The sequence below is a fragment of the Apis laboriosa genome, unplaced genomic scaffold (assembly GCF_014066325.1).
Source record: "Apis laboriosa isolate Shangri-la unplaced genomic scaffold, ASM1406632v1 scaffold34_cov151, whole genome shotgun sequence".
NCBI lineage: Eukaryota > Metazoa > Arthropoda > Insecta > Hymenoptera > Apidae > Apis > Apis laboriosa.
This window is the reverse complement of record NW_025222928.1, coordinates 4,176,606-4,201,011: the sequence shown is the minus strand read 5'-3', so window position 1 is coordinate 4,201,011 and position 24,406 is coordinate 4,176,606. Positions and strand designations below refer to the sequence as shown.

The 24,406-nt window shown below is 39.9% G+C and overlaps 1 protein-coding gene across 2 annotated transcripts in view; it reads right to left on the bottom strand.

Annotated features, from left to right (window-relative positions):
* LOC122715064 (sodium/calcium exchanger 3) overlaps positions 1–24,406 on the bottom strand; it is a 98,790-nt gene that overhangs the window by 16,726 nt on the left and 57,658 nt on the right. For both annotated transcript variants that reach the window (XM_043936977.1, XM_043936978.1), the window contains exons 5-6: positions 23,493–23,657; positions 5,816–5,974 (exon numbers count right to left, since the gene is read on the bottom strand). In XM_043936977.1, coding sequence (XP_043792912.1) covers positions 5,816–5,974; positions 23,493–23,657 — 324 coding nt within the window. The remainder of the gene's footprint in view (positions 1–5,815; positions 5,975–23,492; positions 23,658–24,406) is intronic.

Genomic DNA, 24,406 nt, shown 5'->3' with positions numbered 1-24,406 from the left:
AGAGAGAGAGAGAGAGAGAGAGAGAGAGAGAGAGAGAGAGAGAGGAAAATTTCGTAAAAACTTTATCTCGAATTTTTTCATTCGCGGAAAAACGTAACTTGAACAATCCCCGGGTAAACACACTCGTAGGGAGTTATGCAAACCGTTCCAAAAACGGGATATCTCCCCCTCCGCGTTTAATCGGCGAATATGTTTCGCCATATGCGTCGCCTACTACTTTCGTCGGTTCTTGTTATTGGTCGTTGCTCCTATCGCGACGAGAACATTGTGCACAACAGCCAGCTGACGTGAATAACCAGCCAAGGTGTACGTAACTACTGTGCGTGCATGTATATATACACTCGGATTAAATTCAGCCGCGTGTGCCTGGATTCATTTCACCCACCAGTTTTATATATATATATGTATTCCAATCGATTGTGCCGCTAGCTTTCCACTGTAAAAAACTTTCACGCATTCGATATTGTAAACGATTTCGTGATTATTCGAGTCCCGATATCGGCTTGAATATTATCGAGTTTTGTTTGAAAAAACAAGGAGACAAAAAGAATTATTGGCAATCGTATCCCCGTTTTTATTCCACGGTTGTTTTTCGCGGTTTTTCGTTACCATTCGTACGCTACTTGGCTAAAAATTTGGAACCATTTTTCCAATCGCAAAGCCTCATCGAATCTTTCGTTAATCGTCCTATAGATCTTTTTACATGGCATGTTCTGTACATAAAAGATCAATCGAGAATAAGAAAATCGTGGAAGGATATTAAGTTTATCCATTTTGAGACTGTATTTCGGCTCGAGTCGAGTCGAAAATCGAGGTATCGTCATAGAGGCCGATCAAGAGTGAGGAACGACTCGAAGTTTGTCCATTCTTGTAGATCTTGTGTGGCTATTCGAATCGAAAATTCTGGATGAAAAGGACGATGTAGATCGAAATCAATTTTCAACCGGGAATGTTCCTCACGATCGAGAAAATTTGTATAATTCGCGGATCGAGGATGAATTCCGGGTGAACTACTTTGGCTTCCCACGCGTTTCGCGCACTTTTACGATCGTCGCAAACTTCCTTCCTTCCTTCCGTAGAATTCTCATCAATATTTATGGCCTTTGACCAAGGATTCGCTCGCCACAATCTTCTTCGCAGAGATCGGAATTTTCTCTTATTGTCCCATCTCTCGTTGAACGTGTCGAGGATCCCTCCGTTCGTGAAACATCTTATCTTATGGAGTTTACGGATTTCGAACATTATGTTATCAACTGGCCGCTTTGACTATCCGACTTTGACTCCATTTCCTCGGTTTCGAGAATTAGAATTCTCCCTGTTGGATGGAGAGGGATCGATTTTCGATCTTTAATTGAACTTGAAATTATCAATTATAGAGTTTGATCTTTGAGTTGTATCTTGATTCGATATAGTTGTATCTTGCAATATAGCTTATTCGTGGTCCATTTTATAAAGATTATAGAAAGTTAAATTTATTTCACTTTCAAATATTCTTTATATTTATACACAAGCTTAGAATTCGATTATCGATCGATCGTTATTGATCTTACGAGAAACGAAGAAAACGGATTACTCAATAATGAACCAGGTTGACAGGATGCGAAGGTTCATTTTGCTGGACGAGGAATAGAAAGAACCGACAATTGATCGAAATTTCCGCGTTGCATAAAATTGGATTTGACCGACGTTTCGATCCACTGGCTCCATCTGTTAATGTGATTAATGATTGATCAAGGCCGATAATAAATTCGAGGCTATATAATATATATAATATATATAATATATATATTTTACCTCGATAACCTTCGTCGTCATCGACGTCCACGTTCGATTGTTTCGAGACGAACGAGAGGCAGATTCTCGAGATTCGACCGATTCCACGGGATGGGAACAATTTTTCTCGGATATCTCCATGGGGCGGGGGGAGAGAAATATTTGGAGGAAATGTTCTTTGCAGGCATCCCGTTTGGATCGTTAGATACAATGGAGAGTTTTCACACGATAACGCGTTGAAGGTTCATCCAACGATCCATCGGAGGGGATGGAGGACAGTAAGGGGTGGCGCGACCCCGAAGCGAGAGCATTGTTCGAGCTCACAATGGCTAAACGCAATAAATTATCACCAACCCCGGCTCTCTCTGCCGCATATCACTACTCACCTTATATAGTAACCCCTAAAATCCTCGTTGAATACGGAATACGCCGGTAAAGGCGGGGTTGTGCCACGATTCGCATTGATAAATTCCCATTACCAGTGATAATCGTTCACTCCGTTAATCCATAATTCACACGATCCGTGTTATTCCGTATTATTTAACAGCTTTCTTGTTAAAAAAAAAATATATATATAATATTTTCGTTATTTCAAAGCGCGATTCAAGATACAAGCTTAAGTTGAATCGAACAATTTAGATATTTGGGTAAAAAAAAAAAAAAAATATTTGTCGTCTTCTCTGACGAAAAAAACGATTCTGGAGCAAAATTCGAGAACGATCGACTTTTGAATTCAATCTTCGAATCGAATTAATTCTTCGACAAAGAGTTTCTCTTCGGAAATTCGACAAGTTAAACGACGACGAAATGGTGGAAAAGAAGAAGTTGGAAAAAAAAATTTGAATATCACCCATTTGTCACTAACAGGGGGGGAGGTAATTTTTCATATTCCCCCCTCCTCCTCCCTCTCTTTTTCCTCGCCTCTTTTTTCATCCCTCCCCTAGGAGGAAGTGTCGAGATGAAAGCCCTGGAAACGGGATTGGCCGAACACATTGAAACCTCGCTATAAATCTTGCAAGAGATCGTGTCACTTTGCGAAACGTTCCCTCTGTCGTGGTCGAAATACGATCTCCCCACGGTCTCTTCCCGCGATTCGAGAGTCGCAGAGTCGAGTCGAGGAGGAGACTTTTGTCGGTAGAAGGCCACACGATTCCTCGTGGCCTTACGTACACCTCGAGAAGATCTTCTTCCGAGGTCTGAAAGTTAAACAGAAGGAGGTTGAGGGGAGGCAGAAACGGCTGCAATTTTTACGAGCTGCGTCAGCCGTTAGTCCCGTGGATCCTTTGAAATTTAAATGTCCCCCTCCCCCATCTAAAAACTATTCGAAATACTTTTACTCTACGAGACTCTTATTTAGATTGGTAGTCCCCTTGAGATTATTGTTCTTTCTGGTCAGCGTGATCTTTAACGGATATATAGATTCGATCTTTTTTTAGAAAGGAGGGTCTATTGTTTTATTATAAATTGCTCGAACGATCCTTCAATTTTAGTCGCAATTATATTATATACTTTCCCTTTGCGCCTCCCAGACATAGATCCATTTACACTCCTTTGAATATCGATATATATATATATATATTTTCCTTTACTTGATTTCCAATTCTCCATCTTCCCGTTTTTATCCCCTCCTCTCGACAATAATCACGCGCATCACCACTTACGTGGCTCTTGATCCAGTTTCCCTCTCCAGGTTCCCCTTTGTACCCTTTTTGAATAAATAAAAAGTACGTATCGACGAAAGAAAGAAAGAAAGAAAGAAAGAAAGAAAAAAGAAGAAAAAATCCTACCCGTTTTCGAATTGAAATAAAAAAAAAGAAGAAAGTAAATGGCTCGCGAGATTTTTAATTAAACGCGATAAGGTTAATTTCGCGGCACGTTTACCCTCTACGAATTGGCCGTATTCAGAGGGAGGAAGAGGGCTATTCAGGGTGGTTTCGCTCGAACGCGCTTGTTCCAAGGATGGAAGGGAGAGGAGGAGGAGCTCGGCCGGGCGAAATTTGTAACGGCGCAGTCAAGACGCCCTTTTTCAGGGAACGGCGGTTCCTTTTGAATAAAATCAAGTATCAGGTTATTGTGCCGGAACGGAGAAAAGCCGCGATAAGAAGGTCTCTTTCAACCTTCAGGCTTTTCAAAACCAGCCTTCCCTTTTTTATATTTCATCCTTCTTTTCAAGCCTCGTTTGTTCGGCCGGAAATTTCTTTCTCGCAAGGGTGGAGATGTTTTCCAACGGGCGGGCCCGTGTGCGCGTGTGCGGATTATGCTCGTGTAATGAATTTCTCTCGTCGCGACATCGACACGACGAGGGATCGTGCACACAGAAATTCGGTATGCGAATGGCGATAGTTTTTAAAAAAAAAAAGTTTATCGTAGCTGTTTTGAGTGAATAAAATTATAAAATCGACGAGAATAATTTAGAACGAAGTAATGGTAATAAAACAAAAATTTACGTAACGATTGCACGTGACAATATTATCCCGAGTATAATTTACGCGAGTATTATATCGATAATATACGGTAAAAGCAGTAATGGCAAAAAATTAATATAATTATAACGTAATTGGTGTTTGTATTATTGCTCGACGGTACTTTTTAGCATATCGTTCATTTATTCTAGTACAATTTATATTAAAATGCTGCCGTGAGTCGAGTACCATTCCAATTTGGATAAAATTTACGTATCGCATTTACTCTAATGCATATTACCGATCTGTATATTTTTCTCATTTTTTAAAACGCAGAAAATTAACATTAAACAATTCTCGTAATTTCGAAGAGATCTCGATCTAAAAAAAAAAAAAAAAAANTTACGAAATAAAAAAAAAAAAAAAAAAAAAAAAAAAATGATGCTCGCAAGTATAATTTAAACTTAAGAATTATCCTGATAATTTAACAAAACAAAACAATTTCCCTTTAGACTAATATTACAAACCTCGTAAATTAAGTTCAATAAAATGCCTGGAATTAAATTCACAAACGATTGTTACCATATTTTCCCGATACACGAACGGCGATATTTCTAGAAAGAAAAATTTCGTTTCTTCGAACCCGAACCAGTTCAAACTTTCGAGGGTAAGGGAAAGTATCTTAAATTTATTTTCCTCGGCGAACGTGTATCGAATCCCCTAAGCCGTAAGCTCCACCGTTTCCACCAACGTACCGAGCGAAGCCAGTATAATTGCAAACGTGGCGGCCAACGAATGGACCGCGGATATGCAAATGCAGCGAGCGGTCCTCCGATAAAAGCGGCGGCCACTGATTTATTCCAATAATCGTACGAGTATGGGATGGCTGTTGACACGCCAACCCGCGCACGCACACCGCTGATAAACGCGTTCGCACACCGTTGCCCATGCTTTTCACGGGGCAATGGTCACCGCAGGACGATTCTATTCGTTTCCGCGCGACACCCCGGCCTTAATGTGAAAAACGTACCAGAGACGCGTCCATTCGAACAGTGAAATTCATACCCCATTTCGGATCTTTCCATTTCGAAGATATATTCGTTTCATGCGTAAAAAAAAAAAAAAAAAAAAAAGAATATAAATATATATTTTTTTTAATTACGATTCGTGAATTGATACAAGTTATCTCGACGCACAATTCGAAGATCTTTACGAATCTTTACCCTGTTTAAAAATTTGCGAGGCAATCTAGAAACGAAGGATTCGATGATCGCTCTCTTAGAAAAAATTAAATTCCGAAATTACATTCGTTCGTCGTATGCACATTCTTTTTTTTAAATCCAAGCAACACCGAATTCTCTCGAGAATATATATATATATACTGGTACAAAGATCAAGGGGTGGGTGAATTAACGTGCTAATTCGTGTCGATGAAACTGTCCTTGAGACGCGTGCACTTTCATAAAAAACTTAGCCCTCTAATCACAATGAGAGGTAATCTTATCTCGCTCGTCCGGATTTCGTCGCGTGGAAAATTCGTGAAAATACGCATTGAAACAAAAAAAAAAAAAAAAAAATAAGGGGGCCTGCTTCCCCCTCCCTCCCCGAGAAAATCTCGGAGGAAGGTTCGCTCAACTCACCGGGGATGCTGGTGCCGAGGGCGACGAAGGCAACCGCGGTAACCGAGTCCTTGATGCCTAGGGTGCAGCCAAAGTAGGATGCCACGTCTCCTATTACCGCCGTCACCACACCGATCCCGAATATGCTGACGACAAAGCACAGGTAACCACCGGCGATATCTGAAAACCGATATACAATCGCACTTTAAATCGCACGCTTGGGCGAAATTCTTGTCAAATTTCTCCTCGAAATTATTTATACACAGAGGAGGGGAATCTCGTCTCTGACCGAGAATCGTAGTAGAGCGTGGATAGGGGTGGTTTTGGGAAGAAAGCTATATTCGAAAATTGGATAGAGGAATTTTGTATCCACCTGAAATCGTTTGCCAACCAAAGTAGATGTGTATATATATATATATATATATATGTTGCATAAATTGGATTAGTCACGTGGAAAACGTTACGTTCGAAATTAACGAGCTGTTTGAATTAAACAACGTTCCGTTTCCACGACGCATAACCAGGATTAAAGCGTTAATTAAGCGCGCCAGGAACGTAATTTTTTCCCTTTTTTGCTCCAATTTTTTCTCCTCCCTTGTAGTACTCCGATCAAACCGTCCCGTCCATTAATCTTCGTCATCGTTTAACGGGAATTGGAAATCGTGAAATGCGCAACGTCGAAGAATCGGGTGTTATTAAGCATGTCGTCGTTGTTTGCACGCTGGTATAAATTTCATCCCCGGGGGAACAGTGTTCGAAGAAAATTGGCAAACACGTGGAATGCATCGGTTATTTGGTAGAGGGAGATATTCGACACGATGTCGCGTCGTTCCCTTTCGGCTTTGATTAGCGGCACTGCGAACTGTGTTTACTCATAATCAGCATAAGCTCTTCAAGTTCGCGTTAAGTAAACGCGAGGGAGGATCGAGGATATCTGGTTATCTCGTCACCTGAGAATTACGTTCAGAATCGTGTCGGAGTAGATAACGACAAATTACTCGGTCGACGACGTATTTAATTTTTTTTCTCCTTCGAAAGAACTCTGTTGCGTTTTGTGTACGAGTTTTTTTCTTTCTTTCTTCTTTCATATCAAAACACATCAAATACCGTTACAATTCTAAGATAAATGTTATATGTTCAAGTGGAAATGTATATTCGAGAAAAATTTCTTAACTTATCCTTTTGCATCGACGAGGAACGAAACACTTGTATAATAAACTCTGAGCACAATTCCTCTGAATGCGTAGAATACAATTTTTTCGATATGCTTATTTTCAACATATCTCGAATCTAAATCGTCAGGTGACAAATCGTTTCGATTTCCATTTGTTCATCGCGGCGAATTATTTGCATTCCTATTATTAGGGAATTGTTAGAGCCTCGAGAGTTCAACGATCGATATAGACGGATGTCGCGAGGAAGCATCGCGTATACTCGTGCAATTTGCATTCCACGCATTCCTCTTCCCATCACTTTTTTCCAACTTGAATTAATTCACGTCAGCCCGTTTACACCTCGTCAACTTCAAAAATGTACCTACATAAATACATCTTATCGTAGCTTCTCGAGTCGGTGAAAGGAATTTTCAGAATTCAACAATCCCTCCTCCTTTTTTTTTTTTTTCTCAAACGAAGAAGCTCGAACAAAGGTGATTAAACCGATTCGTTAATGAGATACTCTTTGAACGAAGCAAAGCTGGTGAAAACTACAAGGAAACTGTTCAAGTAGGCAAGCGTTATCTGCCGTTTCGGTGAATTCCAAATTGTCGAGGCACAGGCTCAAACTCCCGAAGTTTAACGAGGAATGGCGGCTGCGCGTGCAGCTGCACCAGCTGCACGAGTTTCTCGAGTGGCGAGCGTTAAATGCGACGATTGAACAATGAACTTTTTTTTTTTCTTTTTTTTTATTATTATTCTCACGCCACGCATTTATTCCGATCGTTGTCAAGGAGATCGGTACACTTTCGAGATCGAGCGGTTCGCGTAACTGTGAGGATCAGAAGAGAGATCCTGGTGTAAACATGGCGTCTCGCCACGTCGAAGATGTCCCCGCTCTAATCCTTCTCTCACCAGAGAGAATTACCTTCTCGATTCTCCCGAAAGCTACGATACAAGGTTGGAATGAAGGAAAATCTCGTTACGAACAAGATTTAGGTAAGAGGGAAGCGAATAATGGGAATTTTTTTTTTTAAGTCGATTTCTTTCGGAACTGGATTACTCTATAAGGGGTTTAAAAATTCGTTGATCAAGAAATTTTGACGTATGGAAAAAAAATTTGAGAATAGAAAAAGTTTTTAAATTTCGTATCCTACGAGGATCTGAAAAGAATTTTGTATCAAGGAATTTTGGCAAAGCACGAGAGCGAGAGAATTTTTGTCTCGATTGGAAAAAGTTTTCTCGTTCGTTAAAAAAGTTTGTTTATTTTTTATCTCTGAATGGAAATGCAAAGATGCGAGTTTAATTTTCGCCAAATTTCGTGCCTTTCGAATCAAAGATCGTTTCAGAACTCAACGATGATCCTCCTTCTTCCAACTTTTGATATTCTAACTGAAAAGGAAGGAAATTACGATTCGGTACTGTTATCACCGGTAAGATCACGCGTTTGATTACTCTTAGGTTGGGTGGAGTGAGCTCGGTGATAGGAATTGCCACGGATGGAATTTTATTTCGTTCATTTTCATTTTCGAAGTTTTCTCCGAGCGTCTACGTTCCCAAAGTTCGTAAACAGGGTCGGTTAACCGCCACTGTTCTGGAATTTGTATCTGACGTCTGATCCTCCTCCTCCTCCTCCTCCTCCTCCTCGAGATCCTCGAAACCTATCCACGATCCACGAACGAACTTCCCTCGTAGGATTTCCAAACTTCGTAACGATTGTAGTTCCCTCAACCACGTGCGAATTCCTGCAGCCTCGCGAAACTGCTACGAGCATGCGCATACTTGACGAACCAATTAATTCTCTTTTTCAGATCAGATAGTATGCCTTTTCGATCGAGAAAATCATTCAACTTTAAACGTCCATTTGGACGTTTCAAATAAAACAACAGAACTCGATTCCATTTTCTCAGATCCTACGTTTCAAAATCTTTTCTTGAATTCCCTTTCGCGATGTGAAAACATATTAACATATCCGGAGAAGGATCAATGGACTCTTTAGTCCCCCGTCGAATACGTGGATATGTTCAACAGCTCAAGCGACTAGAGAGATAAAGTCACCTCGTATAAATAGAATTCCAGCTTTATCAAGACCTTTATCGTCGATGGAATGTCGATAATGGAGTCTTTCGAGGACAAATTCGTAGTTGGACGGTGAGGCTGGACACGAAGCGGGGTAACGCGGTTTGCCAATAAATCAAACCGCGGCTAGTCCATCGATGCGACCGATATTCAAGGGAACCAAGGATCGATAGCCACGAGGTGACCCGAGGTCCGTGAAATGTAAATGAGATCAACCGACACGGATCGCGGATCGTCAAATCGTTTTCACTCGTTGCTCTCGATTTTTTTTTTTTTTTTTCGATCGACTCGTCATCGCGTTGCCGATCGCGCGTTCGATTCGTAATTTCAACATTAAATTCATCCGATCCGTGTTTCGTTCACGGTTGTCAATATCCATTTAATTTCCTTCGTTCGAGAGAGTAACGATAATATCACAGGTTTGTCGAATCAAACGTTGAAAACATCGTTTCACGAGGCAGCAGCGTCGGTAATTGAATCGACAAACTGAATTATCGACCGAAATCAGCGCGAACTTTGATTATGAACACTTTCATCGTAAACTCGGATATTTAATTTAATCACCGACAAGTCGATCCCTGGTTGATAATCGTTTCAAAGGATAAAACATTCCCCATCGTGGTTTCGATAATACGATTCGTCCCATCTTCCCTTTTGTTCATCAAATGGAACTCGACCAACATGTTCACCCACCGATGTACCTAACTCTCTGTTGCGCGTCGGCGATGACCAAGTCGCCCCTCTCCCCGCCCATGAATTATGCGATATTATCTCTGCTAAATTCGGGGAAGCGCAATGCGGTCTCCGCGTTGTTCCACCATTTTCACAATAATGTGTGCGTGTGTGAGACACGAATCGTAAACTTTACCAAATTTTATTAACGAAACACAGTGATTGGAATTACGAGAATTGATTTCATTCTCGTGATTTTGAATCTGTTCTCTGGAAGAGATTCGAATTTTTTCTTCTTTTTTTCCATGCATATCAGATATAAATAATCAAACGAACGTTACTTTTGTCTCGAATTCGCAGAGAAACGTAATTCTACGTAAGTAAAACGAACGTGAAAAGGATGAAAAGTATTGCAACCTCTTATATCGGTGTTCTTGAATATTGAGCGAGAATTTTGTGAGAAATAAATCGAGCTCGTATTTCGCGAAAATCTCTGCCCTTTGGTATTATCTCTCTGTCCAATTTATCTATATATCATAAACGCTGTATTGCCTATTTCTTATCACGTACAAAGGAATTGAGAAGAATGGTGAGCCAGCCAAAGTCGAAACGAAACGATTTCTCCACTTTCTTCCTGTTATAGATGTACTTGCGTAGGAACATTTTTGGGCCACAATCGGTATATGTGTTTATGGTTCGTGTTCCGTCGAATCACCGAGTATGCTTAGCAGATGGAGTCTCGTTAGTTTTGTTCTCCCAACGAACGTGACCCGATTACATCATATAAATTATATATCTGCCACGCGTGACGCAAATCCTAATGTTATAACAGGAGAGGCACGATGATACCGATCCACCTTCTCGAACTACATCTCATTCCTTCGTTTTTCTTTTCGTTTCTTCGAATTCTACAGCATTATCGAAGAGTTCGTTGCGTTGTTGAAATTATTTATTTTAATTTGTGCACCAATCATTTCGAAATATTTATTTCAAAAAGGCTATGCGTTTAAAAGAATTTTGGAAATGATTTTTGTTTTCTTATTCTCGTTAATATCGTAAAAATACCTTTCTTTCGATATTTTTCTCTATTTTTTGGACAGTGTCATTCGGGGATAGATTTGAGGAAATGCTGAGAGTATTTTTCACAAACAGAATGGCAGCGATTTTCACTCTCGGTGTCAAATAAATTTCGAAATTTCTCGAAAGTTTTATTCTCAAAGATATTTAAACTCGATGCATACTTGAAGGACGTTCCAACGTTATTTCTTCCTAACAGTAATTTTTACTAATAATCGTCTGATAACTTCGTTGTCAGATCTCAAAAAGGTTTGAGAATTCACAAGATCCACTCGAAGAATCTCGCGTAAGATTGCATCCTCGATTCGGTCAGAAACCGACGCGAGAATTTTATCCGTTATTTTCTCACAGCTCGATTAAATTGTTTCGAAGATTTGATCGCTTTGACAGTATGATGAAACAGCTGGCAAAGCGAATTTTGGCGAATACGCGGAAAATTCTTTTTACTCGATGTATGAATATGCATCTAAAAAGATCGATTTCACAGATTCGATTGAAAGATCGAAAGATGCGCGCTTTATCAAAATTTATATCGCGTCGTTTTTAGATAAGAGATATAAATAGTTTAGATAAAACGCGCTCGTCTTGGTAAATAATAAATCTCGATGAAAAAGATGTTGCTCCATTCGGACAATCTTTTCTCTCGCGATATGACACGATAGGTACAATCTCCATCCATAGTATATAAGTATCGAATTTGCATATTGCATGAATTTTCTTGCAAAGGAACTTTATTCCGCCATAAATCTTCCGCGTGACAATTGTTCGAAAAGGACAGTGTCGAGTATATAATAAAATCGTAATAAATTTTTCGAGAAAGAAAGCGCAACGAAGGTTTGCAGAAAAAAAAAAAAGAAAGAAATTTAATGCGATATTGGAAGAGTCTATCGTTCCCAAAAAATTTAAAACAAATTAAGAATAGAGACATTTCGTAATACAACTTCTGAGAGAATATCCATTTAAATAAAAAATTATTCCAATTTCCAAAAATATTCTCGATTCAATAATTTTTAAAAACTTTCAAAATTCAATATTCGCCTTGCTACCTCGAGAATTTCAGAAATCAAAATTTCAGTACAACAACCGAGCCACGCAATTTAATATCCCATACACACATAAGAAAATAATTTCCAAGCATTTGGATTGTTTAATTGAGCGGAATAGAGGATGTAGGAAGGGAAGGATAAGCGTGATATTTTATCGAAGCGCGGCGTATCGCGAGCGTCACGCGATACGAGTTTCGACTTTATCCCGCTCCTCTCGGCATCATCCACCGAAGCATTCGCGAGGGCGACGTTGATTTATAATAGGCGAGCCTCGCTGCTCGAGGAGAGGAATAAACAAACTCAAACCCTTCCCCCTCCTCCTCTCGCGCCAGTTTGACACAGTGCTTCGAAGGGCAATTTCGCCAATTCAGCGGGCTTTTGTGTCCGATTGTGAAATAAAGCGCACACTTTTCTCCTCTCCTGCTCCGCCTTCCCCCCTTCTTTTTCCTTGGCCAACTTCTCCCCGTTCCTTTTACCGTTTATCTCCCTCCTACCCCCTTTTTTTCTTCCAGACACCCTCGGACACGGAAGCTCGCTCCGCGAGACAATGTATTATTCACCTTCGCATGTGCCACCTTCTGACCCTTCTCTCACTCTTCCTTCTACTCCTTTTCTCTTCGTTAATTCCTAGATCGATCCGTGGGGATGAAAATCGAGCGTATATGTGCGCGTATGTGTGACGCTCCTTTTTTAAAAATTCACGAGTGGATTAAACGGAACGGGGCCGAAATTGTGACATTAGCGAGAACGATTTTTCTATATAATTGATGAACGGATTTGGATAAATTTTGGATCTTTGAATCGTCGAGAGAGAGAAAGAGAGAGAGAGAGAGGGAGGGAGAAAGAGGGTTGAGAGTCGATTTGGATATTTATATCTTAATAATGATGTTTTTGCAATGTGAAAACCAGTTTCTCGATTAAATGAAATTTAATAATCGAAGTTAATAAGAAAGTTAGTTGGATAAATTTTATTATTTAGAAGCATCGAACTTTTTAAATGATCGGGTACAAATATAATAAATCAAGCGTTTCAAATAAATTTTATTTAAAGTAGTAATTTTATTCGAAGTAATTCAATTAATTCTACTCGAGCATTTAACTAATTATACTTTTTCAACGCGTTCAGAGTTGACTCGTAACGTTCTATTATTCCCTTATTGCGGTGTGCAAGTGGTATGACTACGTATCACATCAGACAGAGTAGATCGCATCGACTTCTTCCTTCGATATATATATATATATATATATACACGTATATTTTTCGAACCGAATTTCACAGACCAAAGGGAGGAAAGTTTGGGTGGCATAAAAAGACGGAAGAAGCGAGGAAAAGAAATTTCGACGAAACTTGGCTCGGACGAAATTGCGTCCGACGAAAGTTAATGGTTTAACGAGAGGTTTTAGATCGTCGTTGGGATAAAGTTGAGGCCCGATAGAGAATAAAGTACGAGGCTCGCTCTTAGGCGAGGAACCGACTACCACCATCTTCATTTTCCACTTTCCTTGATATTTAAAAAGTCAGCAGTTGAAATGGCAGATTACGAGCCACTGACTCGATTCCGACGAAACGAGAATCTCCCTCGCGATCAACTCCACGATCCCCCCTCTCCTCTTACTTTCCTAAGTAATCTTGGTTACTTTCCTAAGTAAAAGTAATCTGCTTCCAAAATCAATTTTTTCTCTCTCTCTAACCACTTTCTTCATTTATACCGTATATATATATATATATATATATATATTTGTTGTGTTACGTTCTCAATATTCTCGATAAATCGATCGTATCAAGTGGCATACGCGATATCCGCGTATAACCGCGATAACACGATATTAGTTATTGCGCAACAGCAATGGTAATAGCATTGGAGGATACAATAGGGTGTGTCAGAGGAGGTGTGGGAGGAACTCGACGTATATGGAATACACAGAGGCATCCGCATGGATTCTACAGAGTCTCGAACGATGCTAATTGCACGGTACACAATGGACCCGTGGTCTCTCTCCTCCTCCGGTTATTCTCTCTTCCTCTCTCGATTCCGCGCGGGGGAAATCGGAGCCTTTAAATAATTTTGCGACCGATGGCGATCTCATCTCTCTCTCCTCCAATCAAGTAAACAGCGGCGCTCGCGTTTTTCCCTCCTTCCTTCAGTTAGTCGGCCATTTCAGCCATTTCAATTCGGCCGATCGAAAGTGGATCGAACCGATTGGAAGACGGGGGAAAAGATTGATTTGTATGAATGGAAATGGAGGAATATTTTAATAGTTCGAATTTTGAGATCAATGAGAAGATTTTTGTTTGTTTGCTAATCGAGTTAATCTTCTTAAAGAAGACCGAGGGGGTTGTAAAAATTTCGAAATCAAGTCAAGTTTCGAAAGTTTCTTTTTTCCGAGATATCTGATTTGCATATAAGTGAAATTCGGCTGGTGTTTTTCATCACGTTTATTCGGCTTTATAGCGAGATATAAGAAGAAAGAGTTTGGCCAACATTTCCAGGATGTTCCTCCTGGCCTATTTTTCCTCCTCCTCCCGGTTACAGCTCGTTGAAAGATTTACGATAAAACAGACATGTGACAGACATATCGTCCTATCTGATGGATTATTCGACTCTTCTCTCCACGCATTTTGGATGTGACATTGGTTTCGCTACGTTGATTATCATAAGAGCAGGAGGAAAGAGAGAGCAAGTTTTAAAAATTAATTAATCTCCATAAATGACGTTTAATAATTTCTACGAATATAGGTGAAAAATGACCCATTTTTCTTAATCGATAGGGATTAAAAATTATGTAGAAAAGTTTCTATCCATCGCGATTGATTTTCTTCGCTTCTCTTTCGTCACTCGACAAAGAATCCATTTTACCTCTGTTTCCCTTGCTCGAGAGGATATCTCGTCAGAGATATAAGAACGCAAGTTCCCGTTCCTTTCTTGCGGAAAAGTAAGTAAAAAAAAGAAAAAAAAAAACACGATATCCGGTTGAACGACAATGCTAAGCAAGAGAAGAAAATTTACCATCTCGTGCACGGATCGTTACATCGTTTCATCCATTTTCACGGAATTACCGGCTTGTTCTCGTTCAACGGGGTGAAATTCAATTTCTTCTCTTTCCTTGCATTACGGCATTATACGCGATAAACAGGTAATAACGTTCGAAAAACAGGAGGAGATGCGCAATATAGGCAGCTACACGAGCTCTTAAAATTTCCCACCATTTCCCTACTTGCTCCATTCCTCGTTTTCGAAACAGGGATTTGATACCGTTCAGAGACTCGAGTTTAATCGTAACAATAACGAGACCGGTAACGTTCCTATTTATCTCTCGATTCGTAAAAATCCGTTACTCGTCGCGAAGAAAATATAAGAAAATTTCCAATTTCCCTCCCAAAAAAACAGAAAAAATAGACTCTGGATATTCTAGCATCAACTTTAATCCTCGCGTCTCGTGTAACCTTTTCGATCACAATGAAAACGATTCTCATTACCGCTTGAAATTATATCGGAAATTGGAACCGCATCCGTTTCCATATCACACATTCTACAAAACAACACGCCTTATTTACACGACAATTGAACGCGTAATCATATTTGCTCATTTTTTACCCCCTACCACTTCTCCTCTCCTAAAATAAATCCTCTTAAACAAATACAATTTATTCATTTATTCACCCTTAGAGAGGATTCGATCCGTTTTTCCAGCGTGCACACCGCTCGAGATACTAAACGAGATACGAAATGTTATGTACGCTAGGAGAAAAAACGTTTCGTTGTAATCGGCGTTAACAAAAAGAAGAATAAAGGAAGCAGATCAGTTGCGTGCCCCTGAATAAATTAAACCGCTTCGTCTGGCCGCCTCTCGCAAGATCGTAATTGCGCGGATATTTTTCTCAATTAAAACCGTAATTCCGTTTCCCGGCCAAGTTTCCGCGAGCGAGCGAGAGAGAGAGAGAGAGAGAGAGAGAGAGAGAGAGAGAGAGAGAGAGAGACGCGTTTACCGTTAAAAATGAACACCGGTTAGTAATGTCGATCGATATCCTGCCAGCCTGCTGGGATTGCGGAGGCCGCGGAAATTACCTGCGGAAATTTCATTTCGTCGGGTTAGGCTCTAATACCGGTCGAGAGCTATTGCCAGATCGTAATGCCGAGATACGCCACTCGTACACTCGTCCATTATTACCCGCTGTTTATTTCTTTATTTTAATCTGTTAATCCGTTAAAATGGGCGGCGGTATTAGATTTGTGTAATTTCGTCGAATTAAATGATTTTTGAAATCGCTATGAAATCAAGAAAGGGAGAATAACGGAGAGATAGGGATGATTTTGGTTGAATTTTTGATTGAAGGATTTTTTTGCAGTCTTGATAAATAAAATATAAACTTTGCTCCATCCACGATTTTGTTCAACATTTCAACATGAAATGAAAATTCAAATGGGGAAATTTTGGATAGCAATGAAGGAATACGGAATAAAAGGGGGGGGGATTAATATCATTCAAATGATCCTAGATATGAGAATCTCTTGCCTAGTCAGGATAACTGCTAAACTTTGTTCATCCTCGATTTTCCATAGTTTCATTAAATCTTTAATCTTTTTCAACATTGTCGGAAGCGAAAATTCAATTTTCGAGATATTCAAATCTCGAAATAGAGGAACATTATTATATCGAATTATGAAAATTTCGAGCAAAGAAAATATTCTATTTTCGAAACGATCACGAATCCTCTGTTTAGACTCGATCATTCTTAATTAACCATCCCGTTTTTATCTCTCGACTCTCATTCAATCTCTTCACTCACGATTTTTCACGAGTCTTGCCTCTTTCCAAAGTGACAGGATCGTCAGAATAATATACACGGAATATTTTACACGCCGTTAAACGTTCTAATCTATTGAAAAAGCAATAAACTTTGGACGGTGATGGAACAATTCCATTCGACCTACTCACCGAACTTCATTAAAATATAACGGGGGAGCATACGTGAGAGATCATTCTCGCAACGCGACCCAGCTTCGAGGATGAGTTTAATCAAGAACGCGGGTTATCTGACCTCCCTTCCTTCCACCTATTTCCAGCTAGCTTTATCACCACCAACTGGTTTATCATAAGCTGGCTAGGTAGCCTGGAATGGCTAATGAAGTCCAAGAGCGGTAAATAACGAGAGCAGAGCCGGGTGTTTCGCAATTTATTATTCTTGAGAAATGAAAGCTGCCAACGCCTTGCCAGTTTATCTTCACGATTTTACCGACATCTCCTTTACCCGATTATCGAATTTCTCGGGGATATCGGTTTTTAGGAAAGAAATTCCAAGAAATTCTCCCTTAACGCGACTTCATCCATAGCTTTGTGGATGCATTATGTGTACAAGCACGTCCCATCGGCCGCGTATATTACTCCTACCACGACATCAAATCCTTGGAGAGCCATCGGTTTTAGTTTACGAACCGAGCCCCGAAGATCAAGGTTTTTCTTAATTTTCTATTCGTTGTTCGAGATATACATGTGTACATAATTTCTTGACGTTGCTCTCTGTTAAACGGATCGTGTATCTTTGCATATTGAACGAAGGAATATCGATGAGACGAACGAAGCAAGAAATTGAATATTTAATAAGTCGCTCGTCGATGAAACGATATCACGGTTTCGCTTTATCTTCTCTTTTGTTTTTCTTTTCTTTTCTTTTCTTTTCACTTTAAGAAACACGAAAGGATTTTAAAAATAATAGTAAATATATTTCTTTTCTCATGGAACGGATCTTGTATGTGTAGATATATCTGGTTGTATCTTCAAAGAGATATTGAAAAAATTGTTTTTTCTTATCCATAAAAAATACTGAAAAGATTAATCTATTACACTATTACGTTGACTACAAGTTGGTAAGCAAGTCGAGTAAGTTACAGTTTAAACCTTTTGTTTGTAATTTGATCTCCACGAATCTTACAATTGCTTTTTAAAATAAGTAAGAGATAAGTAATTGTAAAATGTAATAAGAAAGATATAAACTATTCGTTCAAAATTTGGCCAATTTCTTACTCTTAGGGATGAGAAACGCTTCGTTTCCAGATTATAATTGCACGAGTGCAGAATCGCGACGCCAAGAAATTTGCATCGTCAATTATTCCATACACAACGATCCAAAAGCGCGGTGGAAAGTAACCGGCCAAAGCCAAACGAAATCTGTAATTTTTCGTTGTTTTTCGACCGTCGAAATTAGAATTTCATTGCGGCTTGGTCACAGCTGGAGACACGCCCGCGAAATTTTTTGCTGATCAAATTTTGGAACGGTCCCATCTCGCATAAATCTGTAACCGATATAAAAATCCATCGATTTACGATCCTCCTACGAAACCAAAACTCCAACACAAATTCGATCTTCTTTTGCAAAATATCATCGAAACCGTTATCACCAATTTTTGTAAAATTTATCGATTTTACATCCCCCTGAAGGATCAACTCCACGCAGAAACGTGAAATTTTTTTATTTTCGATTTTGTCTTTTCGATCGTCATTTTTCCTGACATTTTAATATTTCTTCCATTATCCATCGATATTATTATATCGATATAAATCTTTGCTCCATCAGAAACGAATTTTATTCCATTATTCGAAATAATCCATGCATGGTTTGTAAACGTTCCAAATAATTTTGCAGGCCAAAATGGATAGATAGGGGTAAGTATCCGGCGAGCGGACAATGAAAGCCCACAAAATCCCTCTGGAGTTGCGATCTCTCCTGCAGGATAATATCATCCTATCGAGCTTCTTGTCGAGAGAAAGAGGAGAGAGGGAGAGATTCTCACCGTTGGAGAGAATCGCCGTATCGGAGACCATCCTTGTCGCTAGTTAGAAGGGTATTTATTTCGAGATAAAGCTCGTCACAGTTTCAGAAATACCGTCCGATCTCAAATTTTATTTCTTTTCTTATCTTTTTTTTTTTTTTTCCATCCTTTGTCGTTTCACTCTTTACCCAATTTCATTTTTTCTTCCTTTTAATATCCTTCCTTCTTTTTAGAAATTAATCATACACTCACGATTAATCACCATGTTTTATCACCGTCGTGACGCGTTATTATATACTTTAAAAATCTGAAAGAGTCGGTCGATTCTACCGCCTAGGGACTCGAATTCGAGACTTTTAACAGCTCCGATACACCGTTTACTTCGCCGTAAAGTTTCTCCAACCATCACATTAGAAGCGCTCCTTGGAAGAAGTTATCCTCCCGGAAAGCGAGTAGCTTCTCTCTATCTCCGTTCTCGTTTCATTACCCTTTTTCCCATCAATTATATCATTGTTCCATCGCATAAACCTGTTTTCTTTTTTTTTTTTTCCTTTCCTTTCTCCCTTCGTAAATAGATTTGCAAAGAGCAATTCCCCGATCTTCCCACTTTTCTCCAACTTTGTTTTCCCCCTTCAACCCCCGCTCCCTCCATGCTTGTTTCGCGTAACTCTATCTCCGCGTGATTGATGGCCCCCGTCAACTCGTGATCTATCGCGTTAATCACGGGATACCTCGTTTCATCTTTTTTCTTCTTCTTTCCACCGGTCGTTAAACGGATTGCTGCTGCTATATATATATCGAAGAATCTCGTCGTTGTCTTAATCTTCTCCCCGTTTTGATTTATCGTTCCTCCCTCTTCCCCTCCTTATCCTTATAACAAACGAGGCGAATTCTCATCGCATCTTAACCTCTTCATCGACAAGCTTCTCTCTCTCTCTCTCTTTCATATATTTTCCATTCTTTTTCTCTTACTCTCTTTTCGTTTCTTTTCATTTTTTACGCATCCGAAGTATATACTTTCTCGAAGTATATAATTTCCTCGAGTCAAAATAGAAGGAAAGACGAAAAGGAAACGCGTGCACGAAAGGGAAAAGGGGGAGGGTAAGGATATTTGTTGTCAATAATCGTGACGGGCGTGGCATATGCGATATATTTGCATTTGATGAAACGGGCATTCGATTCTTTCGAGATCGCGTTATTCCCGCGATATTTTCTAGGACACTGCAGCATCCACCACCACCCCTCCTTTCCCGCGCCAATGATCGCCACGGAGCTCTTCTCTTCCCTCGCAACCACGTTCTCTCGAAAATTTCTTCCACGATTCTTCCACGATCGATAAATCGTGGCAGATGATCGAATAATATTCCAACCGAGTGTTTTTCGAATTTCAACAATTGGAATTTATCCGATCGCGGGGACGACGAGTAACTTTAAAATTTTTCCTATTCATTATCATATTCGTTTCACGATATACTCGAGTTGAAATTGAAATGATCGTGGAATCACGTTTCCAATAATAAAAATGAATTCTCTCTCGAAGAATTATTTTTATCGAATAAGTATTTACCGATATCGATATCTAGTTTCTCGGGAATAAAGAATTCGACAATCCTTTCATTTCTATAACATACAAGAAATCCAAATACCTTCGCTTCGCTTCGTCGAATCTCTGTTTCCCCCTTCATCTAATTTGAATTACTCTCGAATTAAGCTAAGCTTCAACATCTTTATAACACCAACAGTATGTTTATTTTTCACCCTCGCAATTGATCTTTATAAAAAGATAGAGACGCGCGTGTGACTCGAATTTTAAAAAATTAGAATTAATCCGAACGAACGACCATCTTTTGGCGCGAATTAGCCGGCGTTTCTCGCCTCGTAAGGAGAAGATGTGGAGAGGGAGGAGGGAGGATTCGAGGTGTGAAAAATATTCGTATTCCGGAAACGGAAGGATCGGTTCCATGTAAATTGGCTCTCGCGGCCACGCGAATTATTACCTCGAGGGCGTGTCATGAACACTCTTCACTCTGCCCCCCCTGCCTCCTCTCCTTGCCCGACGCTTTTATCGAGTGGCTGTCGACTCGGCGGCCGATCGAACCCCGATCGAACCTCAACCCCTCTCTGCACACGATCCCACAGGGGAAAAACCACTTTATAGCCACTCTAGATTTAGCTGAAGGATTCTTCGCACGAGCTGATCGCGGTCTACCCTTCTCTCGATGACGATGACGATGATTTAACCAGTCCTCGTCACGTTTATCCAACTTCTGGCTAATTTGCTAGAACCTCTCCTCCTATTTTTAATTCACATTTTTGCGGTTCAAAAATTGTATGTACATTTTCGTTGTCGATGATAATTTTAATCTCGAAAAATTTTCAATTTTCGTTCGATATTAATTAATTTTAACTACTATCGCAATTTGGAAATTGCATTTAATTTTTGAAAATTGTGCCTTCGAAATTGGTGGTTCCAATTATCGAACTTGTTGTTGTTCCGTTGTTGTTGATTTTTCAATTTGCACAGAGGTGACTGTCAAATTTCGTCGGTGGAATTTCCTTGCCTAGGAAGGATATGATATTTTTTTGCGCGTTTTTTTTTTTTTTTTTCGTAACCTAACCTGAAATATCCACGACCATCGCGTGTAATTTAATAACGTCCCTTGCATGAAAATGCCGAAACTTCCTCCGCGCGTCTTCTTTTTCGCAAGAGAGCCTCGATGAAAATTTAAAGAGTTCCTCGAGGAAGGAAGAGGATTCGTCGAGCGGAGACGTCGTGCAAAAAAAAAAAGTTGATCATTCTCTAAACACGATTGCAACGTTTCATCTATCAAAGAAAAAAAAAAAAAAACGGCCAGGAACGAAAAGAAAATGGTCGATAATAAGAAGAACTCGTAATTTTCATTCACCATTGTTTCACCTCTCTTGTTTCAACTCTTTCAACACCATTCCATCGATCTCGAATCGCTCGAACGCGATTCCCATTTTTCTCCATCCATTATCGCGAATCGAATCGAATCGAATCGAATCGAATCGAATCGAATCGAATCGAATCGAACGCGACAGACACTTCACAACCATCTGTGCGTACGATTTAAACCAATTGAATTTTTATTTCTTTGGAAATTTTTCTTCTCTCCCTCTTCAACGCGCACAAAAATGGAATTTCATAAATTAAATTATACGATATTTCGTTAAAAAAAAGGGAACACGCGCGATCAAAAAATTGGCCGACGGTTTTTTCGACGGTCTCTCTTTACACGCGGGCAAATATCATTGACTTTCGTGTTTTTTATTCCTTCGCGTGGAAGGGGAAAATCGCGTTAACGATTCGTTTCGCTCGTTTTCGTACGCAAAAGTATGGAGGAGGGGGCTTTTTATGGAAATTAATCGAACGCCTCCTCTTTATTGGATCGTGAAACGCCGATTTTGCGATTACCGGATCGCGACTCGATTATTTATCTGCAATTTGGAGGGTGGAGGGAAAAGAGAGAGAGAGAGAGAGGATGGTGTTTAATCTCTCCGGGCTTTGAATAATTCTCCATCCCCCCTTTTGCCGTGCTCGTAAATTATGTTACCTTTATTCGCGCGTTAGTCACACGAATTTCACCCAACTTTTTCAAATATTTGAATTGCACCCTAACGAGACGAGAATTCGTTAAATATCGAAATACAGTTTTTTCGTCCGCGTATTAATTCGAAAACGAAGGATGGCCGATTTTTCATGGGACGAACGAAATTTTCTTCCGTTTCAAGAAAGAAAATTCTTCATGGTAGCTTAAAAACTAAGAGCCAACTTCTTTAAATTCCTAGTTGCTGATTAGTTCCATCTATTCTTTCAACGTGGCCAGTGATGGAGGTCAACGATAATCGGACAACTTTTAATCAACCCCTATCCCTCTCTCTCTCTCTCTCTCTTTTCGATCGTTTCGAGGCGATCTCTCTCTTCTTTTCCCGAACAACAATATCGTGAACTGTAGAACGAGAAACGCGAAACAATGTCGTTAAGGAAGGGAATAGAGAGAGGAAGAGAATAGAAGAAGTTCTGGTGACTAGAAGGTAGCCCGGTTAGAATTTAGAAAGTAAGTAAATACGGTCCACGGAGAAAACTCAATTTCCATTTCCCGTGGGAGTCCTTGCTTCCAGTAAAAGTATCCACTTCGCAGTCACGTTTCAACGTTGTTGTCGCCGTACACGTCCCGGTAATTCACTACCTGTCCGCGGTAACATCTTCTCTAAGAAATGACTTCTTACCATCCTCAGAATCGTCCAGATTCTTCCATGGGACCGATGAAAGATCGCCAGAATCTGTTCCGTGATTCGTTTACCTCAAAAGAAATCGAAGAGGAGCCGATATTCGCCAGAAACTGATCCAAATACGTAATAAAACTATTTACGTGTTTAATGTCGTTTACTTTCAAAACGAATCTTTCAAATAATAAATTTTATGGAAAAATCGCGTTATTCCCTCGATCTCGTCGAGTGTCATAATGCATTAATTAAAGAATCGATGAACTTCGTTATAATTACTCGTTGACTCGAGCCATCTAATACGTAATGCTTTATCAACCTCGGCCATAAATAATTTTTATCTCGATTCGAGATAAAACGACCAATTTTTCGGCAACAAATTAAAAAATTTCTACCAAACGAGGCTCAATTTATATTCTACCCGAGCAAACCCTATCTATTTAACCATAAACAAGGCGCAACTTTTAATTTATTTAATTACGCGTTCGAGAAGGCAACGGATTATGCCGAAAAATATTTCACCAACGTATGTTCGCTCGCCTGTTGATAAACACAACTTACGCGTGCCGGATGCAGCGCCTCCTACCTCGCCCCCTTCTTCTCCCCCCCACTCCTCCACGTTCGTTCGACGTCTGGAAAGAGCAGAACTTACCCGTGGGAGGAACGAACGCGAACAACACTTTCCACAATATCGTCACGCCGTGCATCAGATAGTCCAAGGTGGACGGCGCCGCCGATTCCCCGCCACCCTCGTCGTCCTCGTCGCCCCCGCTCACCGTCAGCGCCTCCGTGAACTGTTCCTTCCAGGAACTGGTACCTGTCAACGTTACACATTATTAATTCTTCCAATTTTCTTGCAGCTTGGAGAAACGATTATCCTTGGGAAATAAAGAATAAAGTGGATTTATTAGGGTATTGGAAATTATGTGGTATAAAATTAGGAGAAAGTTGTTTGATTTCAATCGCGTTGAATCGCAGCCAAGGAAAGAGGAATTTGGGACTCGTCGATGAACCTTTTTTTTTACCGCGTAAATTGTCTTGTTGACAATTTCTTATTTCTCTCTTTATAAATTAATTACGATGGAGAAGTTCGTGGATAATTCTTAAGAAAAGAAGGAAGCATTAGATTCTTTTTTTAGGGGAAGAGGGGAATTGAATTTCCCTCGTTGGTTAATTTATATCTTTCTCGTTGGATAATTGGCAAGGTTTCGACGCTGTAAAATAAATTCAGGTAACGAGATCGTGTGCCTGTGATAAAACGAGCTCGAATTTCGCGTAACGATTTCGATACAGGCAATAATTTCCACTTAACGTTTCAAAGCGTGCCACTTCGTTCGCTTCGTTCGAATGTAATTTTTCCTCGTTGAAGATTGTTCCAAAGGGCAACGCCTCGATCAATTATTCCCGTTATCAGCATGAGAGGAGGGTTGAAATGGAAACGAAATCACGAGGGAAGGGAGGAAAGTATCAAAGCTATGGTTATAAACCTAGAGAGGAGGATCTTTTTAATAATAAAATTCCGGACAAGTTATGCAACTTTCCTCTGTTCGGGTATTTAAGCTTTTT